Below are 26,659 nucleotides of genomic sequence, written 5' to 3'. Positions count from 1 at the left end.
TGCAACATACTTGATTTTTTTGAGATCCACTGACTCTTGGCCATTTGGTAGTCTGTAAGAAACTACTAGTTTCTTTCTTACTGCTACTACTTTATCCTTCATCTTTTAAGTTTTGGGAGTTTTATTTGCAGCAACATTATCGGGCCTCTTGAAGTTATTAACAAGGAGTATACTGGTGTATGTACTGGGAAGAGTATCTTCCTAAATAAGTTTTGGTACAGTTCTGTTCATTAGTGAATGGCTAAGCCCCTTATGGGTAGGTTTAATGATAATGACATATCACTTAGTAAGTAAGGCCAAGGCCTCCAGCCAGCCTTTGGGAGGAAAAAAGAGATTATAAAGCTGGAGGTATTCATATGGGTACCTGGTGCCGTAAAACTTCATTGGCACTTTGGTTTCTACCCTAGGCTCGTAGGTACCTCTGTAATGCTCAGGATGCTGGTGGCTACACAAGTGATACAAGTCATTATCAGTAAACCTACCCATACAGGGCTTAGACATTCACTAAAATCATCTCATCTGATACACTCAGGGTTAGGCTACATGACCCTGTCTCTGCCCAGACTTTGGTTTTGGATGGCAAGGAAGTATATACTTAACCTGTATAGTATGGGGTGTACTATACTATGGTACACCCCATACTATGGGGAAGGAACCCTCAAGGCCACCTTGGGGAAGATACTGAATAATGTACATCTTCAGCAGAAGTCAAATGATTTAACTTTTTGACAGGAATTCTGTACTACATAGTATAATGACTCAGGAAACATAAGTTTATAGTTTCATTCATTCTTTCAAATATTGATTTTACTGATTTTTGATGTTTTTATTCTAGGGCTGATTCTGCTAAATAGCCTTGATGTGTGTAAGCCTCTCACTTCAAACTTTTTAATGCTGTTAACATCTGTGCTGTCTAAACTTCAGTGTTTCAAAGCTACTTTATTTCTCTTTGTCTTTAAATGCAGGAAAACATTACAAATATTTAATAAGTTTATTTTAAAGGGGATACTTCAAAATATAAAAGATATCAAAAAGCTGAATATTTACAATTATGTCATAGGTTACTATTAACAGTACAGAGCATTGAATATGTAAGACTCAGAAGAGGAAATATATAACATGCTGTTATTTATACTTTGTATATCACTGTCACTCTACAGAAGTTGACAATGGTGACCTGGAGACGTGACCTTATTTTTTCTGTATCCAGGAAGAACCATCTCTAAATCTGCTAGGGGCAGAAACATAGCCTCTTGTGGAAAAACGCAGTCTTCTCAGGATCATTATACCTAAAAAGGCAAAAAAAAAAAAAAACCAAAACAAAACCAAAAACCCCATATGCTTTTATAAGGGTTTCAAGTAATAAACTGGCATTTAGTAATAAAAAAAAGCTAAGCATGATAAAGATACTTTGCTCATTTCTGGAATGTGAAGCAGGATCACAACATGTAGGTGAGAAATTTTCAGTCTGTAATTAGTGCTGAGTCTCAGTCTTGGCCTTTCAGTTGACTAAAGCTGTATGGGCAAGTTGTTGAACCTCTGTTACAAAGTGAGGATGATGTTGACAACAGCCACCTTACTGAGAAGAATGAGGAAATGCAAAGTTAGTGCTCAGCAACTCAACCCAAAGAGACCCATGCCAAGACACATTACAATTAAACTGCCAGAAGTTAAAGACAAGGAAAGAATCTTAAAAGCAGCAAAAGATAACTTGTTATGTACAAGGAACCACCTCCTCCTCCTCCCCGTAAGAATGTTAGCAGATTTTTCAGTAGAAGCTTTGACAACATCAGGCCATTCTCTTCTAGCCTGTAAAGTGCTAAAAGAATAAAACTGCCCGTCAAGAATAGTCTATCTGGCAAAACCGTCCTTCAGAACTAAAGGAGAGAGAATTTTCCAGACAAGGAAAAGCTAAAGAGGTTTATCACCATTAGACTGGCCTTACAGAAATGTTAAAGGGACTTCTTTAAGCTGAAATGCAAGGGCGCTACTTAATAATAGGAAGATAAATGAAATTGTAAATCTCAATGGTAAAAGTAAATATAAATTCAGACTAATCTAATGAAAGGTACTTATAACTAGTGTGAAAGTTAAACAAGAGTAAAAATAACTAGTGTTTTATTATATCCATAAAGCGAATAAGCTATGTATATAAACTATTCTATAGATATCCTTCCCATAATGCAAGACTTTATAACTACAATAATTTGTTAATGATACATAAGGTTCAGTTAGTCACTCAATTGTGTCTGACTCTTTGTGACCCCATGGACCGCAGCACGCCTGACCTCCCTTGTCCATCACCAACTCCCAGAGTCCACCCAAACCCATGTCCATCGAGTCAGTGATGCCATCCAACCATCACATCCTTTGTCGTCCCCTTCTCCTCCCACCCTCCATCTTTCCCAGCATCAGGGTTTTTTCAAATGAGTCAGTTCTTTGCATCAGGTGGCCCAAGTGTTGGAGTTTCATTTTCAACATCATTCCTTCCAATGAACACCCAGGACTGATGAGTCCCTTGGACTGCAAGGAGATCTGAAGAATCAAAAATGTAAGTTGTGATGTCAGAAACAGAATGTGGATAAGGAGAGTAAAAATACATTTAAACTTAAGTTGTTATCAGCTTCAAATAGACTGTTAGATTTTATGTAAGTCTCATGGTATCCACAAAGCAAAACCTAGAGTAGACAAAAGAATGGCAGCATCAGACAACGACACAAAACCGTCAAATCACAGAAGGAGAGGAGGAGCAAGAACAAAGGAACAGCAGCCAGAAGACAAAACGGCAGCAAGTCCGCATCTGTCAGTAACTATTTAAATTCTCTGATCAAAAGAGAATAGCTTAAAACCAAGATCCAGCTGTAGGCAGCCTACAAGACTCTGCTCTAAGGACACAGTGGACTAGAATGGAAAAAGGTAGTCCTTGCTAATGGAAATCAAAAGAAACTCAGAATAGCTATACTTAGACAACATAGACTTTAAAACAAAGACTGTAATAAAGGACAAAGAAGGCCATTCGATGCTGATAAAGGGATCAGTCCACAAGAGGAGATAACATTTGTAAATATAAAGCAAATATTAACATATCTCAAGGGAGAGGGAGCAATACCATATTGGTAGGGGACTTCACTACCCCACTTTCATCAGTGAATAAATCTTCCTTTGACAGAAAATCAGTAAGTAAACACTGGTCTTAAATGATGTTTGACCAGATGGACTAAATAAGCATAAGTGGACAGATCACATATCAGGCCACAAAACAAATCTTAATAAATTTAGAAGACTGAAATCATATCACACATCTTTTCTGACCACAGAAATATGAAACTAGAAATCAGTTTCAAGAAAACTGGAAAATTTACAAATATATAGATATTAAAACATACGACTCAGCAACCACTGAGGTCACAGAAGAAATCAAGAGGAAAAAAAAAACTTGAAAATGGCAATATCGTTGGCCCTTCACATCTATGGGTTCCAGATCCAACCAACCATGGATCAAAACAAATTCAGGAGAAGTACCAAAAAGTTCCAAAAGGCAAAACGTGAATTTGCCACATGCTGGCAGCTTTTCATATAGTATTTACATTGTATTCAGTTACATAAGTAATTTAGAGGTGATTTAAAGTATATGGGAAGATGTGCATAGGTTATATGCAAATACTACCCCATTGTAAATAAGGGACTTGAGCATCCATGGATGTTGGTACCCAGTAGGGGTCCTAGAACCAATCCCCCACCAAGACTGAGGGACAACTATACAGCAAACCAAATCTTAGGGGATGCAACAAAAACAGTGCTGAAAAGATCTCAAATAAACAGCCTAACTTTACACCTTAAGGAGCTAGAAGATGAACAAGCTTAAGCCCAAAGTTAGTGGAAGGAAATTTCAAACAGCAGAAATAAATGAAATGGAGACTGAAAAGGCAATAGAAAAGTTCAATGAAACTAATAGCTTTTTTTTTCCTCAAAAGATAATAAACCTTTAGCTCAACTCACCAAGAAAAAAAGGGGACTCAAAATCTGAAATGAAGAAAGGGATATGATATTCAGTAACATGAAAATACAAAGGATTTTAAGAGACTTATATGAAACACTGTAAGGCCAGCAAAATGTACAACTTCGAAGAAATGGATAAATTCCTAGAAACACACAACCTTCTAAGACTGAATCATGAAGAAATTAAAAAAAACAATAGGCCAGTTACTATAAGGGAAATTGAATCAGTAATAAAAAATCTAGGACCAGATGGCTTCACTGGTGAATTCTACCAAGCATGTAAAGAATTACCTTCTCAAACTTTTCCAAACTCATTTTATGAGGCCAGCATTACTTTTGATACCAAAACCAGACAAGAAAACTACAAAAAAGAAAATTACAGGTCAGTGTCTCTGAAATATATGTGATGTATATCTTGTATATATACATATACAAAAGAAGGAAATACTGCTATTTGCAACAATGTGGATGGACCTTAAGGGCATTATGCTAAATGGAAATAAGAGGCAGGTAACTGTACTATCTACTTATGAAAAGTGAAGTTGCTCAGTCGTGTCTGACTCTTTGGGACACCGTGGACTGTAGCCCACCAGGCTCCTCTGTCCATGGGATTTTCCAGGCAAGAATACTGGAGTGGGTTGCCATGTCTTTCTCCAGGGGATCTTCCCAACTCAGGGATTGAACCTGGGTCTCCTGCATTGCAGGCAGACGCTTTACTGTCTGAGCCACCACGGAATCCCCATCTCACTTACATGTGTAATTTAAAAAACCCCACTGAACTCATAGATGCAGAATAGTTTGTTGGTTGCCATAGGCCCAGGGTGGTGGGTAGGCAGAATGAAGGTGGCCGAGAGGTATAAAATTCCAGTTACAAATAAACCCCAGGGATGTAATGTACAGCATGGTGATTATAAGTTAACAATATCTGGAAGTTGCTAAGAGAGTAGATACTAAAAGTTCTCCAAAAAAACCTGTTAACTGTGTGTAGTGATGAATGTTAATTACTGTGGTAATCATTTCATAATATAAACATAAAATCATTATGTTGTATGCCTAAAACTAACACAAGATTATTAATTATACCTCAAAAAGTTGAGATATTAAATATATATTAAGATGCTAAATATGTGATAATATGTTATGTAGCAACAGATCCCAATCATAATTTGAGCAAGCTTTTAAAACAGAATCTGACAAACTGATCCTAAAATTTTATAGAGAGATGGAAAGGAAAGTAAGAGTAGTCAAAACAATCTTGGAAAAGATGACAAAGTTGCAGGATACACAATACTTGGCTTTAAGATGTATTATAAAGTCACAGTAATCAAGACAGTGTAGTATAAAAATAAGGGACATACATACTGAAAACCCAAGTGATTTTCAATAAAGGCATGCAAGCAGTTCAATGAGGAAAGACTTTTCAACAAATGTTATTGGAAGAGTAGATATCTACTTGAGGCGGAAAGAAATCTCAATCCCTACCTCACACTGTAAACAAATATAACTTCAGGTTGGATCACAGACCTAACACAGGTGAATATGCTCCCGACTTCCAAGTAAGGAAATATTTTCTTAGACACAAAGTCATAACAATAAGATAAACTGCTAAGATATAGCTCATCAAAGTCAAAATCTTCGGCTCATCAGACCACTAAAATATATGTATAACTGACTCACTTTGCTGTCCACCTGAAACTAACACAACATTGTAAATCAACTCTTAGAAAACACAGAAATTAAGATAAAGAACCGAGAAGCCAGTGGGAGAGAATATGTGCAAGATAAATTTGATGAAGACATATCTAGAACATACAAATAAAGAACTTGTATAATAAGACTCTAATCTAGTAATAATAGGAAAGGAGCAGCCTTTTCAACAAATGGTGCTGAGACATCTGGTCATCCACATGCAGGAGGAGGACGTGTTTCCCTACCTCACATCATACACAAAAACAGACTGAAGACATAAAGATAAGAGCAGCAACTACAGAACTCTTAGAAGGAAATGTAACTGTAAAACCTTTGTGATCCAGGATCATGCAACGGCTTCTTAGACATGACACCAGGCAACCAAAGGGGAAAAAACCAGATAAACTGGACTTCATCAAAATAAAAACTTGAGTACATTAAAGGATGCTATCTAGAAGGTATTTGCAAATCATGTATCTGATAAAGGACTTGTACCTAGAATATATTAAGGATTCTTATAACTCAATGAAAAGATGAAATACCCAGTTAAAAAATGGGCAAATGATTTGAACAGACAGTTCTCTAAAGGAGATATACAAGTGGGCAACAAGCCCATGAAAAGATGCTCAACATTGTTATCATTAGGGAAATGCAAATCAAACCATCAAACCACGGTGAGATACCACTTCACACCTACTAGGATGCCTGTAATCAAGAAGGCAGACAATAAGAAGTGGTGAGGATGAGGGGAACTCGCGTATGCTGCTGGCGGGAATGTGAGAGACTGCAGTTGTACCGAAAGCAGTTTGGAGTCCAAGGAAGAACAGCGAAAGGCAGGGGGGCTGCAGCAGAGTGAGCAGGGGAAGAGGCTGCGGCCAGCTCACAGAGGGGTCTTTAAGGCTCTGTCTTTTCACCTTCAGTCAAAAGCTCCGCCTGTGGAAGGGAGCCAGATACACGGAGGTGGACTGAGAGGGCCCGCCCATGGACTGGGTGCCTGGGGGCATCCAGATTTCCATCCTGACCAGAGGGTTGGATGGAGCTGCAGTTTACTGAGAGAGTGAAGGAATGCAAGAACAGGTTTGTGAAAACTGAGACGAGCTTTTGGCCGGGGCTTTTGGCTCCCTAGCTAGAGACTGCATTTCCCTGCCTCCCTGCAGCGTGTGTGGCCACATGAGTAAGTTCTTCCCAGTGGAGGCTGGAAGGGTTATGTGCTGCTTCTATGCAACAAAAATGAAACTTGGAAAGAAAAATGGGAATTTTTCAGGTCTCTGGAAACAAAAATTTTTACAATTACCCTCCTGAGTTATGAACTAAAACAACCTCCAGTTCAATAGCTAGCTATAGTTTTAATGAACTGGTTAAAAAGAAACCCATGTGACTTGATAAAATACACTCTGGTTGGAATCCATGATGCTGTGTGGTCAAATAACCTTTGTCACCACGGAGACTACAACCTGTGTTTTAGTTTGCTGTTCAAATCTGACGGGTTCCATGACGCACAAAAAGGAGCCAGTGGCAGAACACGCTGCGAGGCTGTGTCTGCCCTGCGGGTCCCGTGCCCGGAGGAGGTAAGTGATGACCTGGAACTTACTTGCACGCGCCGCTCACTGCTCCACGTCTGTCTGCAGGTACTGGGCACAGTCAGGGGTTTTTTCCAGTTGGTCACAGTTTAATCTCTCTGAGCACATAGGACATGCGCTTTCAGCGCCTAACAGGCTGTGTGGGGAGGGAAAGGCAGAGGAGATTAAATATGTAACATTCCTGTACCTTTGGGTTACTGTGATGTGAGAAACAACTGCTTCTTTCTGTGTCTGAGTACATGCTCGTCACGCAACTTAAGAATTAGGAACATTCAGTCTTAGGCAGTAGTCCCTTTAAGGAAAATGTTCTCAAAAGTCACAGAAGATTCTCCCAAGAAGACAGTTTGAGTCTTTAGAGATTTTTAGGGACATGAACAAATAGAGACCTCAGTAGAAACTGGCTGAATAAAAGGTCTGTTTTTTGATAATAAGTCTGTATGACTAAGTGAAATGATGCAACTTACACCTTGAATTCTGAGTACAGAGCAGGGAAGTCACAATGGGGACACACCGTCCAGTCATCCTTCAACATGTGTCGGCCCTGGAAATAGCACAAAGAAGAGTAAAACTCATCTTTATTGTTCAGATTTCCCCTATTATTCAATTACAATACATGGTTACAGTTAAGAGCTAAACCTCTAAATCATGATATAATAATAGTAGGTGGGTAATTGATTAAGAAGAGATGACATCAAAAGGACTAAAGCCAGATTTTATCAAATTTGTGTATAAAAGAATAATCTTCAGTATTGTGACATTACCTAAATTTATTTTCCTTTAAAATAAAGCTTATATTAGTCTAGTGATGAACAAACATTTTAATATTTTCTAATAATAGGTCTTAATATTTACAATAAAAACCACCACTTAAGTGCTACAGCATGCCAGGTATTGAATTAAGGCTTCATATTCATTCTCTGGTCAACCTGCAGTTCATCTCAATAGACAAGAGATTATTATGGAGGGACCTAGTGAGGTAAAAAGCAAATCGCACCAGGTTATACAGTCAGTACGTGGCAGAAAGAGGATCTAAGCCCAGGACCGTCTTATCTCCAAGTCTGGGCTCTCCTACTCCACAGTGCCTCATACTTAGGTTATTATATGCCTTAAATACAACTTTCAGCTTTGTTGATCATGCAATTATATGCTAAATGTTGCAGGAAATTTGAGAGGTAAGATTATTTCAGAAGCAAAGAAAGTGTTAACAACTCATCAAGTATTCAAGCAGGCTATAGATTATATATATGCAAAGAAAGGGAAATGATAAAGAAACTTACTGTTGCAATGCAATATGGGATGTTATTTTTACACCCAGGACAGAGGAGTTCACACTCTGGGAGAAGAAATTCGCAGAAGGGACATGGGGTTGTGGCCTCTTCTGTCTCGGATGTATCAGGTCTCCTGTGAGGCAGAATCCCATGAAATGCACCTGTTTCTTCAGAACCAGGTCCTGAGACTAGAGATACAAGCTAGACACCATGGGCCCATGCTGCAGCCCCGGGAGGAGCGAGAGGGATGAGCCTGGCTCGGGCCGTAGCACCACAGGGGCCACCTCTAGGAGCCCACGGCACATTACGTGCAGAAAGCATGCTGGGTCTGGCTGTATCCTGTCTCCCAGATCGCTGGGCAGCTAGCCTGCCACTTCGCTTTGTGCACCGAGGTGGTGAAGGCTGCCCAGGGCTGCACAACACAACTTTCTGCGCTGGCGGCAGTGTTCATTGCGTGCTCCCCAATATGGCAGCTGGGAGCCACACACAGCTCGGAACACGTGGAATGTGGGTAGCGTGACACTGTTTTAAATTTTATTCGCTTTTCAGTGTAAACAGCCACAGGTGCCAGTGGGTACCACAGGAGACCTCACAGCTACGGAGCACTCACGCGTGGGCGAGATCCAGGGCCCCCCAAACTGGCTCAGGCTGGCGTGGCATGAACCTGCGGGCCAGCGCGCTCCAGCACTTTCTCCCCACTTCATTCCCATGCTGGCAGGCGTGCTCGGTCATGACGATTTGGCCTGAAGCTACTCAGGCTTATTGGCTTTAAAAAAAACTACAAGCAGTCCACGTGGCCCCATGCAGGTGAGCGTTTTCTGCCTCGTGCTCAGCTAACAGTCAGCGGTCTTTGGCTTCCCTTTGCTGTTACTGGTGCAGCCATCACCCTTGGCTGATGTGAGAGTCGTGGGTCAACAGGCAGGTACACCCGAGTTCCCTGGTCAAAATGGGACTAACAGGTACCCCAGAAGTCATCACTGGGACCTGGCAGTACACAGTGACTACGTGAGTGCATCTAACTTTTCCCTTTGTAAGGATGAGCGCTACTTTCCCCTGGGTTTCCTGCAGAAAGTCAGATCACTATTCTGCTTTCTAACGGATGTGACTTGTGTGCCTTCGGAGCTACACAGGGTTTGGAAATGAACTCTTGGCAACAGGCTGTGTCATTAGCAGGTTGCTTACACTAAGTGTTCACTCTGTCCTTCCGTGGCAGACAGTGTTCGCTGCCTACCTGACGGCCATCCCGGCCAGCAGCGCTTTGGTTTCACTCAGCAATATGCTTCACAGCCAGAGGGGCCACACAGCGGAGCGCTGGCCAGTGAGAGGTCAATGCAGTGTCCTTCCTAACGGACAAGGCAAAAACCTGCTCGTCTTTTGATTTCCCACCTTCTTTCTTCCTGCCTTGAACAGGGTATGTGATGTCAGACAACCACAGCTGTGCCGCTGTGAGGCGGGAACATTTTTTGTCCTCGGTGACAAGCAGGACACAGAGGTGCCAGCCTGGGACTACAGCACCTTGTGTGTGAGTCAAACAAATGCTGACTTATTCACGTCACCACTGGGTTTCCTGTGCCTGGAAGCTGACTGCAATCCTAACTGCTATCCCCAGTCTGTGTTCTTATTCAGCCCACACATTAGTAGCTGAGTTCTGAGAAATACCCTTGTGATCAGATGGTAGGAACAGCTGTCACCACGTACCTGACCATCGCCTCGATCTTCTTCTTGTATTTGGCGTCTATCTTGTTGCGGTACTCAGGCCTCATCAGCATGGCTGCGAAGCTGAAGGCTGAGTTCTTCAGGCCGGCCCTGTGGCACTCGATCACAGTGGAGGTCAGGATGGGCACGATGTCTGCAATGCAAATGGAGGAGCGCTGGCATGACGCCAGGGTCGCATCTCTCTCATCTGCCTTTTCTGGCAAAGAACTGGTGATGGACTCTTCGAGGAGGAGAGGGCACGGCGGTGCGATCGGGTGTCTTTCCCTGATGATGCTGTTTTGCCAGTAACACGGGGCCCCACACCCCCTTGAGGTAACCTTTGGCATGTTTCCTTTCCTGCCTCCAAGATAAAAGTTTTGCATTTGACAGGACAGCTGATGAATGAGTGGGGAGATTAACAATTCTATGCACTAACCTGAGTACACTTGTTTCTTCAGGACAGACGCCTGGAAGTCAAATTACTGACTTAAAGAGCGTAACTTTAAAAATGCACACACACAGACACGCGCATGCACTTGGTGCAAACTGTCAAACTGCTTTCTGGAAAGACAATGTCTGTTCCCACCAGCAAACGGGAGAGTGCCTGTCTAGCAGACCCTTTGCCAGCCACATATAGTTATTTAGTCTTTTTCATGTAACAAAAATGAACTCATTTAAAGAAAGGGGTGAATTGTGACCTGTGAGCTAAATCTGGCTGGCTGTTTTTGTATGGTCCCATGGGGTTTTACATTTTTAAATGGTTGGAAAAAAATCAAAAGAATAATAATTTGTGACCTGAAAGTTACAGGAAGTTCAGATTTTAGTGTCCAAAAGAATGAAGTTCTGTTGGAACACAGCTGTTCTCATTTACGTACGTATGGTTCACGCCAAAACCACAGAGACTGGCCCACAAAGCCCTGAGCCTTCGATATCTGACACTTTATAGAAAAAGTTAACCCTGTCATAGAATGTGACAAAATCACTGAAAAACGTTATGACGACATGTCTTAGAATACTGGGACCTCTTTCAGAGGCAGGGACCTACAGTGGTTGAGAACACAGAGGAAGACTTATTAGTTGACTGTGTGATCGTGGGCAAGTCCACCTCACTTCTTTAGCCCAAGTCTGCTTATCTATAAAGTAGAGAAAATAGGACACTCGTGTGCAAACTGGAGACTGGTGGCCTGAAAAAGGCCTGCTTGAACCTGGGATTTGGGAACATGGATTTTGGGAGCGTTCCCACCATCTCCACAACGGGGAATGAATGGCTCCCTGTGCCTGGCCTCTGTACAAACAATGGGGCTGATACTGAGCATTCTGGGAGTCAAGACTGGGCACCTGCTAACCAGGGGGTTAGCAGGGATTCCTGCTTCTAACGGGAATCTGGCCGATGTGGCCAGCCCCCCAGGAGCACCCCTGGGCACTGAGTCACGCGCACCCCAGTGGACAGCAATGACGTGATGCCTGGAGGCGCGGGTGTGTCCGGTGTGAGCGCGGGGGGACCTGGTGCTGGCCCCCGACGCCCAGACCCTGCCCTCACCGCTCCCCTTGGCTGGTTCTGCCTCGTATCCTCTCCTCATGATAAACCTGAACCTTAGCACGGCTCTGTGTTGTTACATGAGTCTTCCTTGTGAATGATCACACATGGGGGTGGTCTTGGGAATGCCGGTTATAGTTCTTCATGGGGAGGCTGCGAGGATGAAACAGCTCACTACGTGTGGAGAACAGAGGCCGGCAGAGTTAGTGAGGTGGGTCTTAACCATGCTACACTCAGGCAGAAACGGGGACAGCCGGCCCCCCCAGTACTCACGCGATGGAAACTTGCTGATGTTGTTGGCCACCCGGATAAGCATACGTGCCCCTTTCATATGATCTCCATTTTTCACGTGAATCTGAAATAATGACACATTAGACTCTTAGAGACTTTTAACACTAATTCAGTATACTCCAACTAAGCAATTAAAAAACAAACACTAATTCACCTCTTATTCTCCCAAATAAACGACTCGGTTGTGATCCCGAACGGGGTGCTAACGAGGTCCTTGCAGTCTTCCTGTCATGCCACTCACCTGAGGTTTCTCCCTTACTTCTCCTTCCAGCAGCTGCTGCCTGGCCTCGTGGCCTTGCCAGCCTCACCCTGCTTTCCTCCCTGCTTTTTACTTGGCTCTAGATCACTCAACACCTTTTACTGGCCTTTACTGGGGAGCCTGAGTACCAATAGCAACTTCACCAGCTTGCTGTGAGACCCGAAAGCTGAGTTAGTGAGGCAGCAGGAGAGAGGACAGGCTGGGTCAAGAACGATGGCTGGAGAGCCTGAGCTTAGGCAAGCACGAACGGGGCGTGTGATGCGGGGAGCTGGTCCTCTTAGGATGACGTGAGGCTGGGGAGGTGGCAGGGCCAGGCCACCATGCTGTCCAGGTGAGAGGAGGCGCCCTGAGGGTGGGGAGCGGGGATGGAGAGACGCAGACGGGCAGAGGGACGGGAGGTGGAAGTGGCGCTGTCTGGTGAGAAGGTGGCGGGTGAGTACAGAGTAACTCCCAACTGTGAGTCCATCAGGTCTGAGCAGATGGATGATGCTGTAATTAACTGAGCATTGCAACATAATTAATAAGTATTAACTGAACCTGAAGTCGCCTTCCACTCACTACTCCTTGGGCCTCAGAATGCCCAGCTCAGCCATCCATGTGCAGAGGTCCCAGGCTGTCCTTCAGCCGGAGTCCCTGTCCCAGCCCTGGGGGGAAGCAGCCACCAACGCCAAGTCTCCCATGTGCCCTGAAACATGGATGGCTCTCTCCAGCCCTTTGTGTCAAAGAGGCCTGTGACACGTTTATATCAGTCCTTACTTGATAAGGTCTAATGGTTTCCCTTTGGAATGCCAGATGCAGTTAAAAACGCTGAATATATCTGGTGCTGGGATAAAGGAGTGGAATGGAGGGGAAAAGCTACAAGGGCGCTCTTCAGTGGCGGGGGGAGGGGGGAGGACGTCTGGTCCAGGGGAAGTGATGGGCCCACTCAGAGCCAGAGGAAAAGAAGGCTCAAGAGCCATCCCTATGGCTTTTGGTAGAAGAAAGCCCTGGTCCTGGAGGGCTTCTAACAGGAATCCGTATTCTTTGTTCCCATCTTCCACCAGCTTGTTCTGTCCTCCCCTCCATGCCCAAAGGCTGCTTTTGGCTGGATTCTGTGCCTCAGCACATTGGCACCGCCACTGCCGTCTAAGCCAAGAAAGCCCTCCCTCCCCATTTCTAGTCCTTTCTGCACAAGAGCCCTCCTGTGGCTCAAGAGGAAATGCACCCCGGTGGCTGCAAGTTGGAATTCTCAGAGTTCCCTTGCAAGAGGTACTGTAGGCCTGTGGGGCTGTGGCTCAGACGGTAAAGATTCCGCCTGCAATGCGGGAGACCCAGGTTCGATCCCTGGGTTGGGAAGATCCCCTGGAGAAGAGAATGGCAGCCCACCTCGGTGTTCTTGCCTGGAGAATTCCATGGACAGAGGAGCCTGGCGGGCTACGGTCCACGGGGTCACGGAGTTGGACGTGACTGAACGACCAACCACAGCACAGTAGACCTGGGGGCCTAAAATGGCAGCCACTAGTCGCATGTAGCTGCATTAAAACATTAAAGTTATATAAAATTTAAAATTTAGTTTATCAGTTGCATTATGTGTAATTCAAGTGCGCCATAGTCAGGCTAATGGATATAGGACACATCTATCACTGTAGAAGTTCTATCAGGCAGTGCTGTTACAGGTCATAATTAGGATCTAAGTCATTCGTAACACGACTGCCGTAACATAGGAAGCTTCCAAACTGAATACGCTCTTGTGGACTGGCCTGAAAACCAACCTAGCATTAAAATGGGAAGATGTACTTTGACATAAATGAAAATTTGGAAAAGAACATAAGTTGGAGTCTACCCGTATTTTTACAAAGGTATGTGTGTATATAAAAATATATATATATACATATACATAAGTTATGTAAACTGTACATAGAAGTATTTCAGGTTTGCATATTCTGTTTTTACTAAAAATCACTAGTTAAAAATAGACAACTGGACATAAATATATTCCTAATTAAAAAGAAATGGCTGCTGTTTAGTTGCTAAGTTATGTCCAACTCGTTTGCGACCCTATGGACCATAGCCCGCCAGGCTCCTCTGTCCATGGGATTCTCCAGGCAAGAATACTGGAGTGGGTTGCCACTTCCTTCTCCAGGGATCGAACCCATGCCTCCCGCACTGGCAGGCAGATTCTTTACCACTGAGGCACTTGGGCGGCGCCCCCCAAATGGTGCACACGTGTATTCTAGAGGTATGGAGGACATGGTGTACAACAGCGCTAACAACTGCTATACCTGATGATGGATTTAAAGGGGGAAATTATTTTTCATTACACTTTTATATATTCTCTAAATTTTCTCAGTATTATTTTATACTCAGATGAAAACTGAACAGTATTAAAGCACAGTGGAACTGTATAAAATTCATTACCCTACAGTTAATAAACTAGGAAACTCTGGTTAAACAAAAATGTTTTTAGTAGATTTTTTTTTTTTTTTTTTGGACCAAGTAACACACTTAGCTGCTTCAAGATGAAGACAATATAAAAAGATATTCTATATGGAGGGACCTGTTTTGCCTCTGCTCGCTTGACTGGGTTCAGTGCTACTCTGCGCCTCTGCCTTGATCCCTTTAGGATTTTCCTAATTTTTTTTTTATTATTTTATTTATTTATTTGGCTATGCAGGTCTTAGTTGTGGGAACTCTTAGTTGCAGCATACGGGATCTAGTTCCCTGACCGGGGAATGAACCCAGGCCCTCCACACTGAGAGTGCAGAGTCCCAGCCACTAGACCTCCAGGGAAGTCCCCCTAATTTTTTTTAAATGCATTTCTAATTTTACACGGGACGAATATATATATGTATATTTTTTTCTCCTGCCTTTTTGTACACAAAAGGCAGCATATTATATAATTATCCTGCATCTTGTGTCTTCAGTTACCAATATCGACATCTGGGAGATGGCTCCAACCCAGTGGAGAGGTGCCCAGCTTATGCCCCACGCCACCCCAGGCCTCACCCTCACTAGTATGTAACTGTGCAGGATCATGAGGTTGGTGGCCATCTCAGAGGGAATCTTGATCTTCTGAGATTTCAGTTCTGCATACATGCTGAAGAGAACGTCATGTGCATTCCGATAGTTTCCTTAAAAAGAGGTGGTGAAATGACATTACTGCAAAGGATGAAATCTGAGGACTTTTCTGTGAACCACCATTTAACGGGTGGATTTTGTCAATCATTAAGTTACTAATAAAGAATGATTATTTAATTGCACGTTTTCTGGAGCATGCCTCTACCACCTGTCTGGGGGTCAGCCGTGGCTGCTGGGGCCCACCTGCAGACTGCTCCTCCCTGGCGATGATGATGGCGGTCCGCGCGGCTTCTCGGTGCTGCTTCAGGGCCATGTACAAGCGGAACAGGTACTTGGCGTCCTGACATGCAAGCCATTGGAGAAACATCACATTCTGCATTAGCCATGGGGGAAAGTACCTAAAATTTTGCATTTCCACTTAAGAATCACATTTACTTTCTAGTTCAGTGAACGCTGTCAGTCACTCAGTTGTGCCTGACTCTTTGTGACCCCATGGACTACAGCCCACCAGGCTCCTCTGTCCATGGGATTTTCCAGGCAAAAACACTGGAGTGAGTTGCCATTCTCTTCTCCAGGGGATCTTCCTGACCCAGGGATCGAACCTGGGTTTCCTGCTCTGCAGGCAGATTCTTTACTGATTGAGCTACCAGGGAAACCCTTCACTTTATAGTGACTGAGCGTTAAAATTGTTTTTTAAAAACCCAATAAAGAGGGCCTTTCCTGGCGATCCAGTAGTTAAGACTCCATACTTCCACTGTGGGGGGGCATCGGTTCCCTTCCTGGTTGGGAACTGAGATCCTGCATGCCGCACAGTGTGGCCAAAAAACCCCAAAAAATAATTCAGCTTGTGTTAAGAGGCCATTTTTAAAAAGAGAGTCAACAAATAATTATTTACCAAGTATTTATTCAGAGTTTAATATGTGCCAGGCAGTATTCTAAGTACTTGGGAAATAACAACTCTGTTAAATGCTCATACCCTCCCTGGGAGGAAGGTGTGATTATGAACTGAGACAAAGGATCTGAACCAGATTAGATCTGGTTCAGAGTCTGTGGTCCTCACCCGAGTCCACAGAGTTCCCTCTCGTGTGCTTCAGAGGGAAAAGTGTGCTGGGACAATGTACCGACTTCACAAAATTTCAAAAAGTTTTACACCTATAACATTTTTCTGAGCCCATTTTCCACTCCTATTTTACCTCTAAACAATCTCACATACTTGATACTGGTTTGCTGATCATTAGAATAAGTGGATATAAGCTGAGGTGGTCCGGCAAGTTTAAGGACCTGTGTGCCCTTGGGCAGGTCCTCCGAGCCTCCCTGGGTCCCGGTGTCTGTAACACAGGAAATGGACTCGGGGATCAGGATGGCCAATCCTCTCCAGGTATGACTTGCAGCACCTTGTATCCACATCAGTTACAGCTGACCCCCTGAGCGATGGGGTCCGGGGTGCTGACCGCCACAGAGCTGAAAATTCACAGTAGCTTATAGTCAGCCTTCTGTATCTGCAGTTCCTCCATATCCATGGACTCAACTGACTTGGCATCATGTAGTACCAGAGTATTTACTATTGAAAATAATCTATGTGTAAGCAGATATGCAGTTCATACCCATATTGTTCAGGGGTCAACTGTACTCGAGTTCCTCACAAACAGATTGATTCCCTTAAACACCAAAGCAAAAGGGAGAAAAAAGACTGGGGTGGCATTCTCAAAGGAGTCTGTCCTTATCGGGACTGAGAAAAGACCAACTTCTGCACAAAATCCAAGAGAGTCACCTATTTTGAAAACATGTTCTTAATGATATCTACTTTATTTTTGGTGAGTTACTTTTATCGTAAAGAGGATTTTTACTAATTCCCATAATTTTTGAAATATGAACAAACTACACTGACTTTGGAGGATTAGTGCTAACTCATGATTTCAATAGTCATTTTTCAAAGTTCTAAGAATAAATAAAACTCTACCACGTTTGGGAAAAATGGTGGGTGGTGAGAACTGTTACCCAGAAGGGCGTGGCATCACAGGAGGCAATCAGTATCTAAAATGCAGGATCTGTCTAGATGACCCAAGGCTGCATCCAGAGAGAAAGTTTGTACATCTATGATGCAAAAGCAATGATAGATAAAAACAGTGCAGGCGTGTGTGCTAAGTAGCTTCAGCTGTGTCTGACTCCTTTACGACCCCGTGGTGGCAGTCTGCCAGGTTTCAGAATGGGGCAAATAGAAGTAAAAGCACATCTGAGATGCTTAGAACCCCAGTGGAGAGAACACTTGAGTACCTTGGGCATGCCATCGTTCTCCCCCATCAGGTGTTCTATCAGTTGGCGGGTTAGCAGCTCATCTTTGGCCTGACCGACCTGTTTAGGAAAAGAAAGAAACAGTAAGTTCAGCATCTTAAACCCAGGAAGGGAATGGAGAGGAAGGGCAAAAGGTCTTCTGCTGAGGAGACAGAATTTAAAAGGGTGTAAGAACACCCACAGTCCGGTGCCTGGACCATGATGTAAGCTCAGGGCCTCTGTCTTCATTCATTTGTGGGTCGGTGCTCAGTCGCTTCAGTCGTGGCCGACTCTTTGCGGCCCCGTGGACTGCAGCCCGCCAGGCTCCTCTGTCCCAGGGATTCTCCCGGCAAGAACACTGGAGTGGGCTGCCGTGCCCTCTTCCAGGGATCTTCCCAACCCAGGGAGGGAACCCGTGTCTCTTCATGTCTACCTACACTGACAGGCAGGTTCTTTATCACTAGCACCACCTGGGAAGCCTGTCATTCATTTGTAAAGTTTCCATGAATAAAAATCCATCCTTAGAAGCTCTAGCTTTTCTAAGTTGCTGTATCAAAATACTGCAGGAGTATTTTTACGCACAGAGAATGTACTCCTCGGGTGTCTCAATAGAGACTTTCTTACGATGAGTGATCATGACGTGGAGAGGAAGCCGTCCTGAGAACTGGGACTGGGCCACCCACCCCCACGCACCCGAGGGCCTCGCCTCCAGCAGCTCCCTGAAGACATGCGCTTGCATGTGGTTACTGGTGATCTACAGTAGAAATGAAACATGGCCAGGGGACCCCAGAAGTGGCGGGCAGCTGGAGGTGTGGGGTGGAGTTCTGGAGATCCAGATCTCAGAGTCCGCTCCACAAAGCTCAGAGTTAAATCACTGCTAGGTGGGGCAGTGTTGATCAAGAAAATTATTTACCAAATTGGAGAATGGAAATATATTCATTTTAGTTAGTAGGAATAATTATTGACAAGATCTGGAGGCTTAAGAGTCTTACGTCTATTAAAAAAAAAAAAAAAAAAAAGGTGAGCCACGAGCCCACCTGGAGCTCAACCAAGGAGCAGGAAGGAGCCCTGCCGTCCTGTCACAGCAGTGATGAGGGGAGAGAAGCGACTGGAAAAGGAAGAAAGTTCATTGGGGACAGAGCGACTCGAGGCCCACAGCTCAGGGAAAGTGTAAGGAGAAGTTCAGAAGCTCTCCGCAGCAGAGGGAGGCTGTGAGCACACGAGGGGTCCTCGGGAACCTTCCGGAACCCGGGGTGGGGGTGGCGGCAGAGGCCCTGGGGCTGCCCGTGGTCCTCAGTGCAGGGAAGCTAAGCTCTGGCCAGTCTGCCGTCTCTGCTCTGCCCACGGCTGTAGGGAAGGATGGAAAGGTAGAGCTCGTCAACTTCAAAGCTTTCGTGCGTGGCTCTGGGTGAATAAACCTGTACCAAGAGATGGTTAAAGCCAAGGGCTTCGGAGGCAGTCTGCCTGAGGTCAAAAGGTCACCTCTGAGATCCAGAGCAGGTCACTCTTGGGACCGCAAAGGAGATCAAGATACTACCTAACTCAAAAAATTGTTGTAAGGATTAAATATGTTAACACACAAGTAATCAAGTGCCAGGCCGTGTTGCCAGAGAGAGCAAACAACAACAAACATGATGCCTAGTTAAGTCTGAATTTCAGAGAGTTGAGCACATCCCAAACACTAGGATAAATGGAAAGGGGAGGCAGGAGAGAAGAGATGTAGCCACTCAGAATCAAAATTAAAGGAAGGATGGAGACAGTGCTGAGGCTACTTCCAGTGAAGGGCAGTAGAGCCAGAAGGCAGCTGAGAAGGCCCATCTGAGGGGTAACGAGAACCAGGAGAAGCAGTGTTCTAAGGGAGTGAAAAAGTTCAAGAAAGATATGGTGTAAGAGTGTAAGACGCTACCATAACACGGAGTAGGGTGCAGGCTGCGAGAAGACATCTATTTAGCAAGAGAGAGATCAGTGGCGACCCTTCAGAGAAGGTCATGATTGGTGAAGGCAAAACCTGACTGCAGAGGGGTAAGCAGGCCCCCAACAAGGCGAACGGGTGCCGTACAGTCCCAGCTTCCCCTTCTGCATTTGGGCTCATGCTGGTGGTGACTCCCAGCCCGGAGGTAAGCAGGCCCCCAACAAGGTGAACAGGTGCCGTACAGTCCCATCTTCCCCTTCTGCATTTGGGCTCATGCTGGTGATGACTCCCAGCCCGGAGGTAAGCAGGCCCCCAACAAGGCGAACGGGCGCCGTACAGTCCCAGCTCCCCCATCTGCACTGTGGGCTCATGCTGGTGATGACTCCCAGCCCGGAGGTAGGCAGGCCCCCAACAAGGCGAACGGGCGCCGTACAGTCCCACCTTCCCCATCTCCACTGTGGGTTCAGGCTGGTGGTGACTCCCAGCCCGGAGGTAAGCAGGCCCCCAACAAGGCGAACGGGCGCCGTACAGTCCCACCTTCCCCATCTCCACTGTGGGTTCAGGCTGGTGGTGACTCCCAGCCCAGAGGTAAGCAGGCCCCCAACAAGGCGAACGGGCGCCGTACAGTCCCATCTTCCCCATCTGCATTGTGGGCTCATGCTGGTGATGACTCCCAGCCCGGGATCCATCACAGCCCCCCTCCACCAACACAAACACCCAGAAGGTGTTTCAGAACTCTGAGGGGTGGGGGGTGTGGGTGGGTGAACTATGAACATTTTAAAGATATTCTCAAAGGATTAAGGGCTGTGCCTTCTGGTTGAGAATCAGCAGATACACACACACAGGTTGTGAGAAAATGCATGTCATGAGTAAAGGTGACTCTTTTTTCAGGGGAGGGTTCTCAAGGTGGAAAGGAGAAGAGGGATGGGACGGAAACTAACATCACCTACGCAGCAGTCTCAGAACTGGGGCCAATATGTGCTCATTCCTGTGAATATTTATTGAGTGTCCACAACGTGCTAAACACTCTACAAAGAGACGGGCCTGTGGCCTAGAGGGGCTATTCATTTGAAGGGGGTTAACGGTAGCAGTAAGTGAGGTTCAAAGTGGTCACAGGATTCTAAGGAGGCTTAATTTACATCCGGAGGACAGTTCAGGAAAGCTTTTGCAGGAAGTGGCACGTGAAGTGGGTCCTGCCTGCCGGGTGGGGGGCAAGGCTGCAGGGAGGAGTGTGTCCCAGGTGTGGGTAACAGCAGGAGCAGGAACAAAGGGGTGGGAGCACTCAGCCACTCGGGTGGGAGGCCAGCTGGGCTGGAGCACAGAGCACTGGCCTGGAGGACTGTGATCAGGCAGTCTGGTTGGAGAGAAGACTTGGGTTTTGGTCTCAGCTCCATTCCTCTGTCTGTAGGTTGGTTTTAATATCTTCTGGGACCTTGGTTTCCTTGTTAGTAAATGGAGATTAGGTTGGACCATCTCCAGGGATATCTAAGATTCTTTTTGGAGTCTGCAAGCCAGGAAGAGAGACCTCACCAGGAATCAAATTAGCAGGGCCCTTGATCTTAGGCTTCTCAGCCTCCAGGACTGAGTGAGAGAGAAATGTCTGTTGTTTAAGCCACTTGGTCTGTGGGATTGTTACGGCAGCCGGAACTGAGGCCTGGGTCTGCTAATGTGATGACACAACAAGTACATGGCACTGGGACTTCCCTGTTGGTCCAGGAGCTAAGAATCCAGGCTCTCAGTGCAGGGGGCCCAGGCTGGATTCCTGGCGAGGGAACTACATCCCACATGCCACAACGAAGAGTTTGCGTGCCCCAACTAGAACCTGGTGTACCCACATACATAAACAGATCCTTCTTTAAAGAAAGAAGTCCATGGCATCATCTATGAAGTAGTGTTTCAAAAAAAAAAAAAAAAATCTAATCTAATGAAATACCTAGATTAAATACCTAGTTAGTTGGAGGTGCAGGAGGTAGAGAAACAAATTATACTACAAGGATGCAATCAGCTAAATCTAAATGTCAGGAATTCCTTAGCACAAATAACCATTTTCTTAACAAATAAGTGATAAAGGGATGGCAGGGGGGGGGGGAAGAAGGGAGAAGGAGAAAGAGGAGGAGGAAGAAAAGAGAAAAGGAGTCAGAAAGAGGGAGAAAGGGAGATGTGGGAAGAACAATCTTTTGACAGAAGAGATTTAAGGCCCATGTGAACTAAGTGCAACGCAAGGACCTTGTTTGGATATGATGTGAAATAACCGACTGAAAGGCACGCAGGCAACATTGGGGAAATTTGAACTCTAACTAGATGTTTGGTAATATCAAGAAATTATTGCTGGAGAAACTGGAACTCTAACGCACTGTTGCTGGAATGTAAAATGGCGCAGCTGCTTTGGGAAATAGTTGGCAATTCCTCAAAATGTTAAACGTAGACTTAACGTATGGCCTAGCTATATGTTAGTTATAGGTTAGTTAGTATATATACTAACTATATGTTAGTATACACCTAGCTATACTGGGTATATTCCCAAGAGAAACGAGAACACGCGTCCACATAAAACCTTGTACACAAACAGTCACAGCAGCATTGCTCACAATGGCCCCCAAGAGGAAGCAACCCAAACGTGTAACCACTGGTGAAAAAAGACAAGGTATACAGCATTCAGAGAAACGTTATTCTGCCCTTCAGAGGAATAATATATCAATATATGTTACAACAACGCATCTATCTGACGAAAAGATTAGTATCCAAAATATATAATACAAACCAGTAAGAATGAGACGATACCATTAAAAATTAGAAAAAAAGATCTGAATAGAACTTTTTAAGATAAGACATTCAAATAGCCAACAAACTTGAAAAGATGCTCAATATGATTATTCTTTAGAAAAATGAAATTAAGAACATAATGAGATACCACTACTTATCTATCTGCACAGTAACAATGAAACAGATCAGTGCTGGTGAAGATGAGGAGCAACTACATTCTTTTACATCGCTGTAGAGTGAAACTGGTATAACTAGTGTGAAAAAATGTTTGGCAGTACCTACTATTGCTGGCTGCAGCCATGAAATTAAAAGACACTTGCTCCTGGGAAGAAAGGCTATGACAAACCTAGACAGTTTATTAAAAAGCAGAGACATCACTTTGGTGACAAAGGTCTGTATAGTCAGAGTTGTGGTTTTTCCATCAGTCATGCACAGCTGTGAGAGTGGGACTATAAAGAAGGCTGAGGGCCAAAGAATCTGAACTGTGGTGTGAGAAAAGACTCTTGTAAGTCCCTTGGATAGCAAGGAGATCCAACCAGACCATCCGAAAGGAAAGCAGCCCTGAGTAGTCATTGTAAGGCCTAATGATGAAGCTCCAATATTCTGGCCACCTGATGTGAAGAGCTGTCTTACTGGAGAAGACCCTGATTCTGGGAAAGATTGAGGGCAGGAGAAGGGGGAGACAGAGGATGAGATGGTTGGATGGCATCACTGACTCAATGGACATGAGTTTGAGCAAGCTCCAGAACATAGTGAAGGACAGGGAAGCCTGGCGTGCTGCAGTCCATGGGGTCACAAAGAGTCAGCCACAACTGGGCAACTGACCTACAACTATTGCTGAAGATATATATATATGTATTCTGTAAGCTAATAATTCTACTCCTGGATACATACCCAATAAAACTGAGTGCTTATGTCCACACAAGGATATGAACAGCATTGTGGCAACTTAATTCATAATATGCCCAAACTGAGACAACCTAGGTGTCCATTAATAGAACAGTGGGTAAAGAAACTGTGATAGTCACAGGGTGGAATACTACACAGCAAGGACTAGGAATGAACCTTTGACGTGTGTGATAACACAGCTGCCTCTGTAGACTTACTACTGACTAAAAGAAACTGGATACAAAAGAAAACACATGAGCTTCCCTGATGGCTCAGTAGTAAAGAGTCTGCCTGCGAACACAGGAGACACGGGTTTGGTCTCCAGTCTGGAGAGACCCCGTATGCAGCGAGCAACTAAGGCCGCGAGCCGCAACTACTGAGCCTGTACCCTTCTAGAGCCCAGGGGCCGTGCTGGCGAAGCCCGCGCGCCCCAGAGACTGCTGTGCAGCAGAGGCAGCCACTGCGATGAGAAGCCCGTGGACCGCAGCCACGGGGCAGCTCCCACTCATCACAACCAGCAAAAAGCCCACACAGAGCTGAAGACACGGAGCAGCCAAAAGATTGTATGCATGATTTTATTTACATGAGATTCATACACATGTAAAACTAATCTATAAGAACGGAAGTCTGAACTGTGGTTACCCTTGTTGGGAGGCAAGGACGTCCCTGGTGGCTCAGATGGTAAAGAATCTGCCTGCAATGTGGGAGACTCAGGTTCGATCCCTGGGTCTGGAAGATCCCCTGGAGAAGGGAACGGCAACCCACTCCAGTGTTCTTGCCTGGAGAATCCCATGGACAAGAGGAGCCTGGCGGGCTGCAGTCCATGGGGTCGCAAAGAGTCGGACACGACTAATCGGCTAACATTTCTTTTCTTTCTTGTTGGGGAGCGCTGACTGGGAGGCAGCACGAGTGGGCCTTCTGGGGAGCTTGAGCTAGTGGGGGCTATACAGGGGTACATATTTGAAAAAACTAACTTAATTGTATATTTAAGATCTGTGCATTTTACTGGATGCAAATTACATCTAAAAGAAAATCCAAATGTTTTTATCTTTCAGAGATCATTTTTGTATTCACAAATGAAATGGTATTTGTGATTTTTGTGATGTGCTTTAAAATAATACAGGGAAAGAGGGTGGGGGTAGGAATAAAATATGATGGGCCATGTGTTAGCTGTTGAAATGAGATGATGGGTACCTGGGAATTTGTTATACTGTTAGGTATATTTTTGCAAATGTTTGGAAATTTCTTCAAGAAGGTTTTAAAAAGTTAGCATTCTTGAAAATTTCATTACAGAGTTTATACTTACAGTTTCAATGGCCATTTCTATTGCTGCATTATCTTCTGAACTTGGACATTTCAGGAAGTGTTTAAGTGCCTGAAAGAATTGTATAACAATTAAAAAATTTCAGACTGCTTTCACAACGGGAAACCCAAAGCTTTCACACACACACAGTAATTGCAGTTTGTGAAAGTATCTCCATCTCAACCAGGAGCTTGCACCATGCTGGGTCACACAACACATACTTAAAAGGCTGAGTGTAGTTCAAAAAGCAGAAGGATCCAGTCTGAAGAATCTAGCTCTGATTTTGCATGAAGTAAGAATGAAAAATGTGCCCTCTTTAGATAGGAAGATGCAATTATTTTCACTGATTCATTCAACAAATCACTTACTGACAACCTGCTGCTCTGAATATAAGGCTGTGCTTGATGCTAAGGAAAATACCAGTTAAGGGTATTTTGCAGCTTGTCTTTTTGTATCATGTACAGTCTAACTGGGGTGATCTATGTGATGCGATGGTAATACAAAGAGCCAATTTTTTTTTTTTTTTAAGTTTTGTGGCTTTTTTTTTATGTGGACCATTTTTAAAGTCTTCACTGAATTTGTTACAACATTCTTTCTGTTCCCCTTTTTCCCCCCCATGTTTTGGTTTTTGGCCACAAGGTATGTGGGATCTTGGCTCCTTGATCAGTGATCCAACTCACACCCCCTGCAATGGAAGGTGAAGTCTTAACCACTGATCGCCAGGGGAATCCCCAAAACCAATTATTTTAAAACCACGGTTGTCTAATTCCTAAACACCATACCACCACAACTATGATGACATTTATGGCTATAAAGGTTTCAGAGACAAATGGGCAGTATTTTCTTTCCGATTTATTTATACACAGTATGTCCTTGTTGGTTATCTATTTTAAATTTTTAAATACAGCAGTGTGTGCAAGTCAGTACTAAATTGGCAAATGAGCAGTATTGCCAGTTGGTTTTATAGCTGGTATGAGGAAGAAATGATGTTCTTGAAGGTATCAGAGGAAACGGACTTGAAGATGAACAGGTCTGTGGTAGGTGGGGAAGAGGGCAGAGAGGAGCCCAGTGGAGAACAGGATGGGAAAGGCTAATGGGAGAGTAGGACTCTTCACTGGAAAAAGCTAGATGCCACTCTGCGAGGTTCAGGCTGGAATTTAGACTCAAGGACTAAAGGGCCAGAACAGCAGGCTGGTGGCCTGAAGGCCAAGTTCCCACACAGACATGTTTCTTTGGTCAGAGATGTTATACAAATATCTGGGCCTGTATTTTAACACTGACCCAGACTTATGTTTATGAAAAGTCCTATGATCTGAAACTAGTAGGCCCAAACGCCTGAATGGCAACACATTTCTGAGGGTGAGTAGCAGCCCCTTCCGTCCTGCGAGGCGCCGTCCGGCAGGCCTTGCCCTTCACCGGCTGAACGCCAGCCCTGCTCCACAGCTCCACTTGCATACGTCCCTCTGCTTTAGGGCTGCTTTGCCAGTCAAAGTCAGTACCATTTGGGGAACAAAATGAAGAGTGATCTATAGAGAGAGAAGGTAAAAACAAGGAAAACAAGACACGATCTAAAGTGAGGTGACCCGGGCCTGGATTATGTGGCTGGTGGTAAGAACAAAAAAGAGAGCGCGCTGTGAGGGAGGTTATGAAGGGAGCTGTGGAAAAGGTGACCGGGTGTGGGAGAGAGGGGAAGGTTTCAGGGTTGACTTTCAGATTTCAAATCTGGGTGTCTGGGAGCATGATATATTTTAACACATTTCCCCTAATCATTCCTGTGGCGTCCAAAGTATCTTTTCTTGGCAAACACTCACTCGTGAATACTGGCCACACAGCAAGAAGAATTTTCCAGCCTGAAAGTGTCTTTTTTCTCCTTCAAAATATAAGGCTATGCTTTGATAGTCCTCGTTAGTGGTGTCTTCAGAACCTACAACAGAAATCAGAAATTCATTGAGTAAAATACCTGAGCATAACCTGTTTACTTCTTATTGCTAATTCAAAAACAATATCTAAAAACAGGTGATCTAAAAAGAGGCAATTAAAATCCCTTAACGGCAAATATTATCATAAGTGTCTTTTTCATCACAAAACACATTCACCAGAATAACCTCACAGATCCACCTCAACTGTTCCACCTTCTTTTCTCTCTA

The 26,659-nt window shown here is 44.5% G+C and overlaps 1 protein-coding gene across 5 annotated transcripts in view; it reads right to left on the bottom strand.

The window, feature by feature from the left end:
- The window catches only part of WDR19 (WD repeat domain 19), an 87,820-nt gene that overhangs the window by 12,354 nt on the left and 48,807 nt on the right, over positions 1 to 26,659 (bottom strand). Inside the window, exons 27-38 of one of the 5 annotated variants that reach the window (XM_065907055.1) lie at positions 26,324 to 26,436; positions 24,516 to 24,584; positions 17,650 to 17,727; positions 15,619 to 15,715; positions 15,304 to 15,428; positions 12,042 to 12,123; positions 10,235 to 10,385; positions 8,546 to 8,669; positions 7,733 to 7,809; positions 7,280 to 7,404; positions 6,603 to 6,621; positions 692 to 2,535 (exon numbers count right to left, since the gene is read on the bottom strand). In XM_065907055.1, coding sequence (XP_065763127.1) covers positions 7,293 to 7,404; positions 7,733 to 7,809; positions 8,546 to 8,669; positions 10,235 to 10,385; positions 12,042 to 12,123; positions 15,304 to 15,428; positions 15,619 to 15,715; positions 17,650 to 17,727; positions 24,516 to 24,584; positions 26,324 to 26,436 — 1,028 coding nt within the window. In that variant the 3' untranslated portion in view covers positions 692 to 2,535; positions 6,603 to 6,621; positions 7,280 to 7,292. Of the gene's footprint in view, positions 1 to 691; positions 2,536 to 6,602; positions 6,622 to 7,279; positions 7,405 to 7,732; positions 7,810 to 8,545; positions 8,670 to 10,234; positions 10,386 to 12,041; positions 12,124 to 15,303; positions 15,429 to 15,618; positions 15,716 to 17,649; positions 17,728 to 24,515; positions 24,585 to 26,323; positions 26,437 to 26,659 lie in introns of those variants that run through there. The other 4 variants (XM_065907054.1, XM_065907056.1, XM_065907057.1 and 1 more) reach the window with 4 other exon arrangements.

The sequence above is a fragment of the Muntiacus reevesi genome, chromosome 16 (assembly GCF_963930625.1).
Source record: "Muntiacus reevesi chromosome 16, mMunRee1.1, whole genome shotgun sequence".
NCBI classification, from domain to species: Eukaryota; Metazoa; Chordata; class Mammalia; order Artiodactyla; family Cervidae; genus Muntiacus; species Muntiacus reevesi.
The sequence above is the reverse complement of the archived record's forward strand: the minus strand, read 5'-3'. Positions and strand labels throughout refer to the sequence as shown.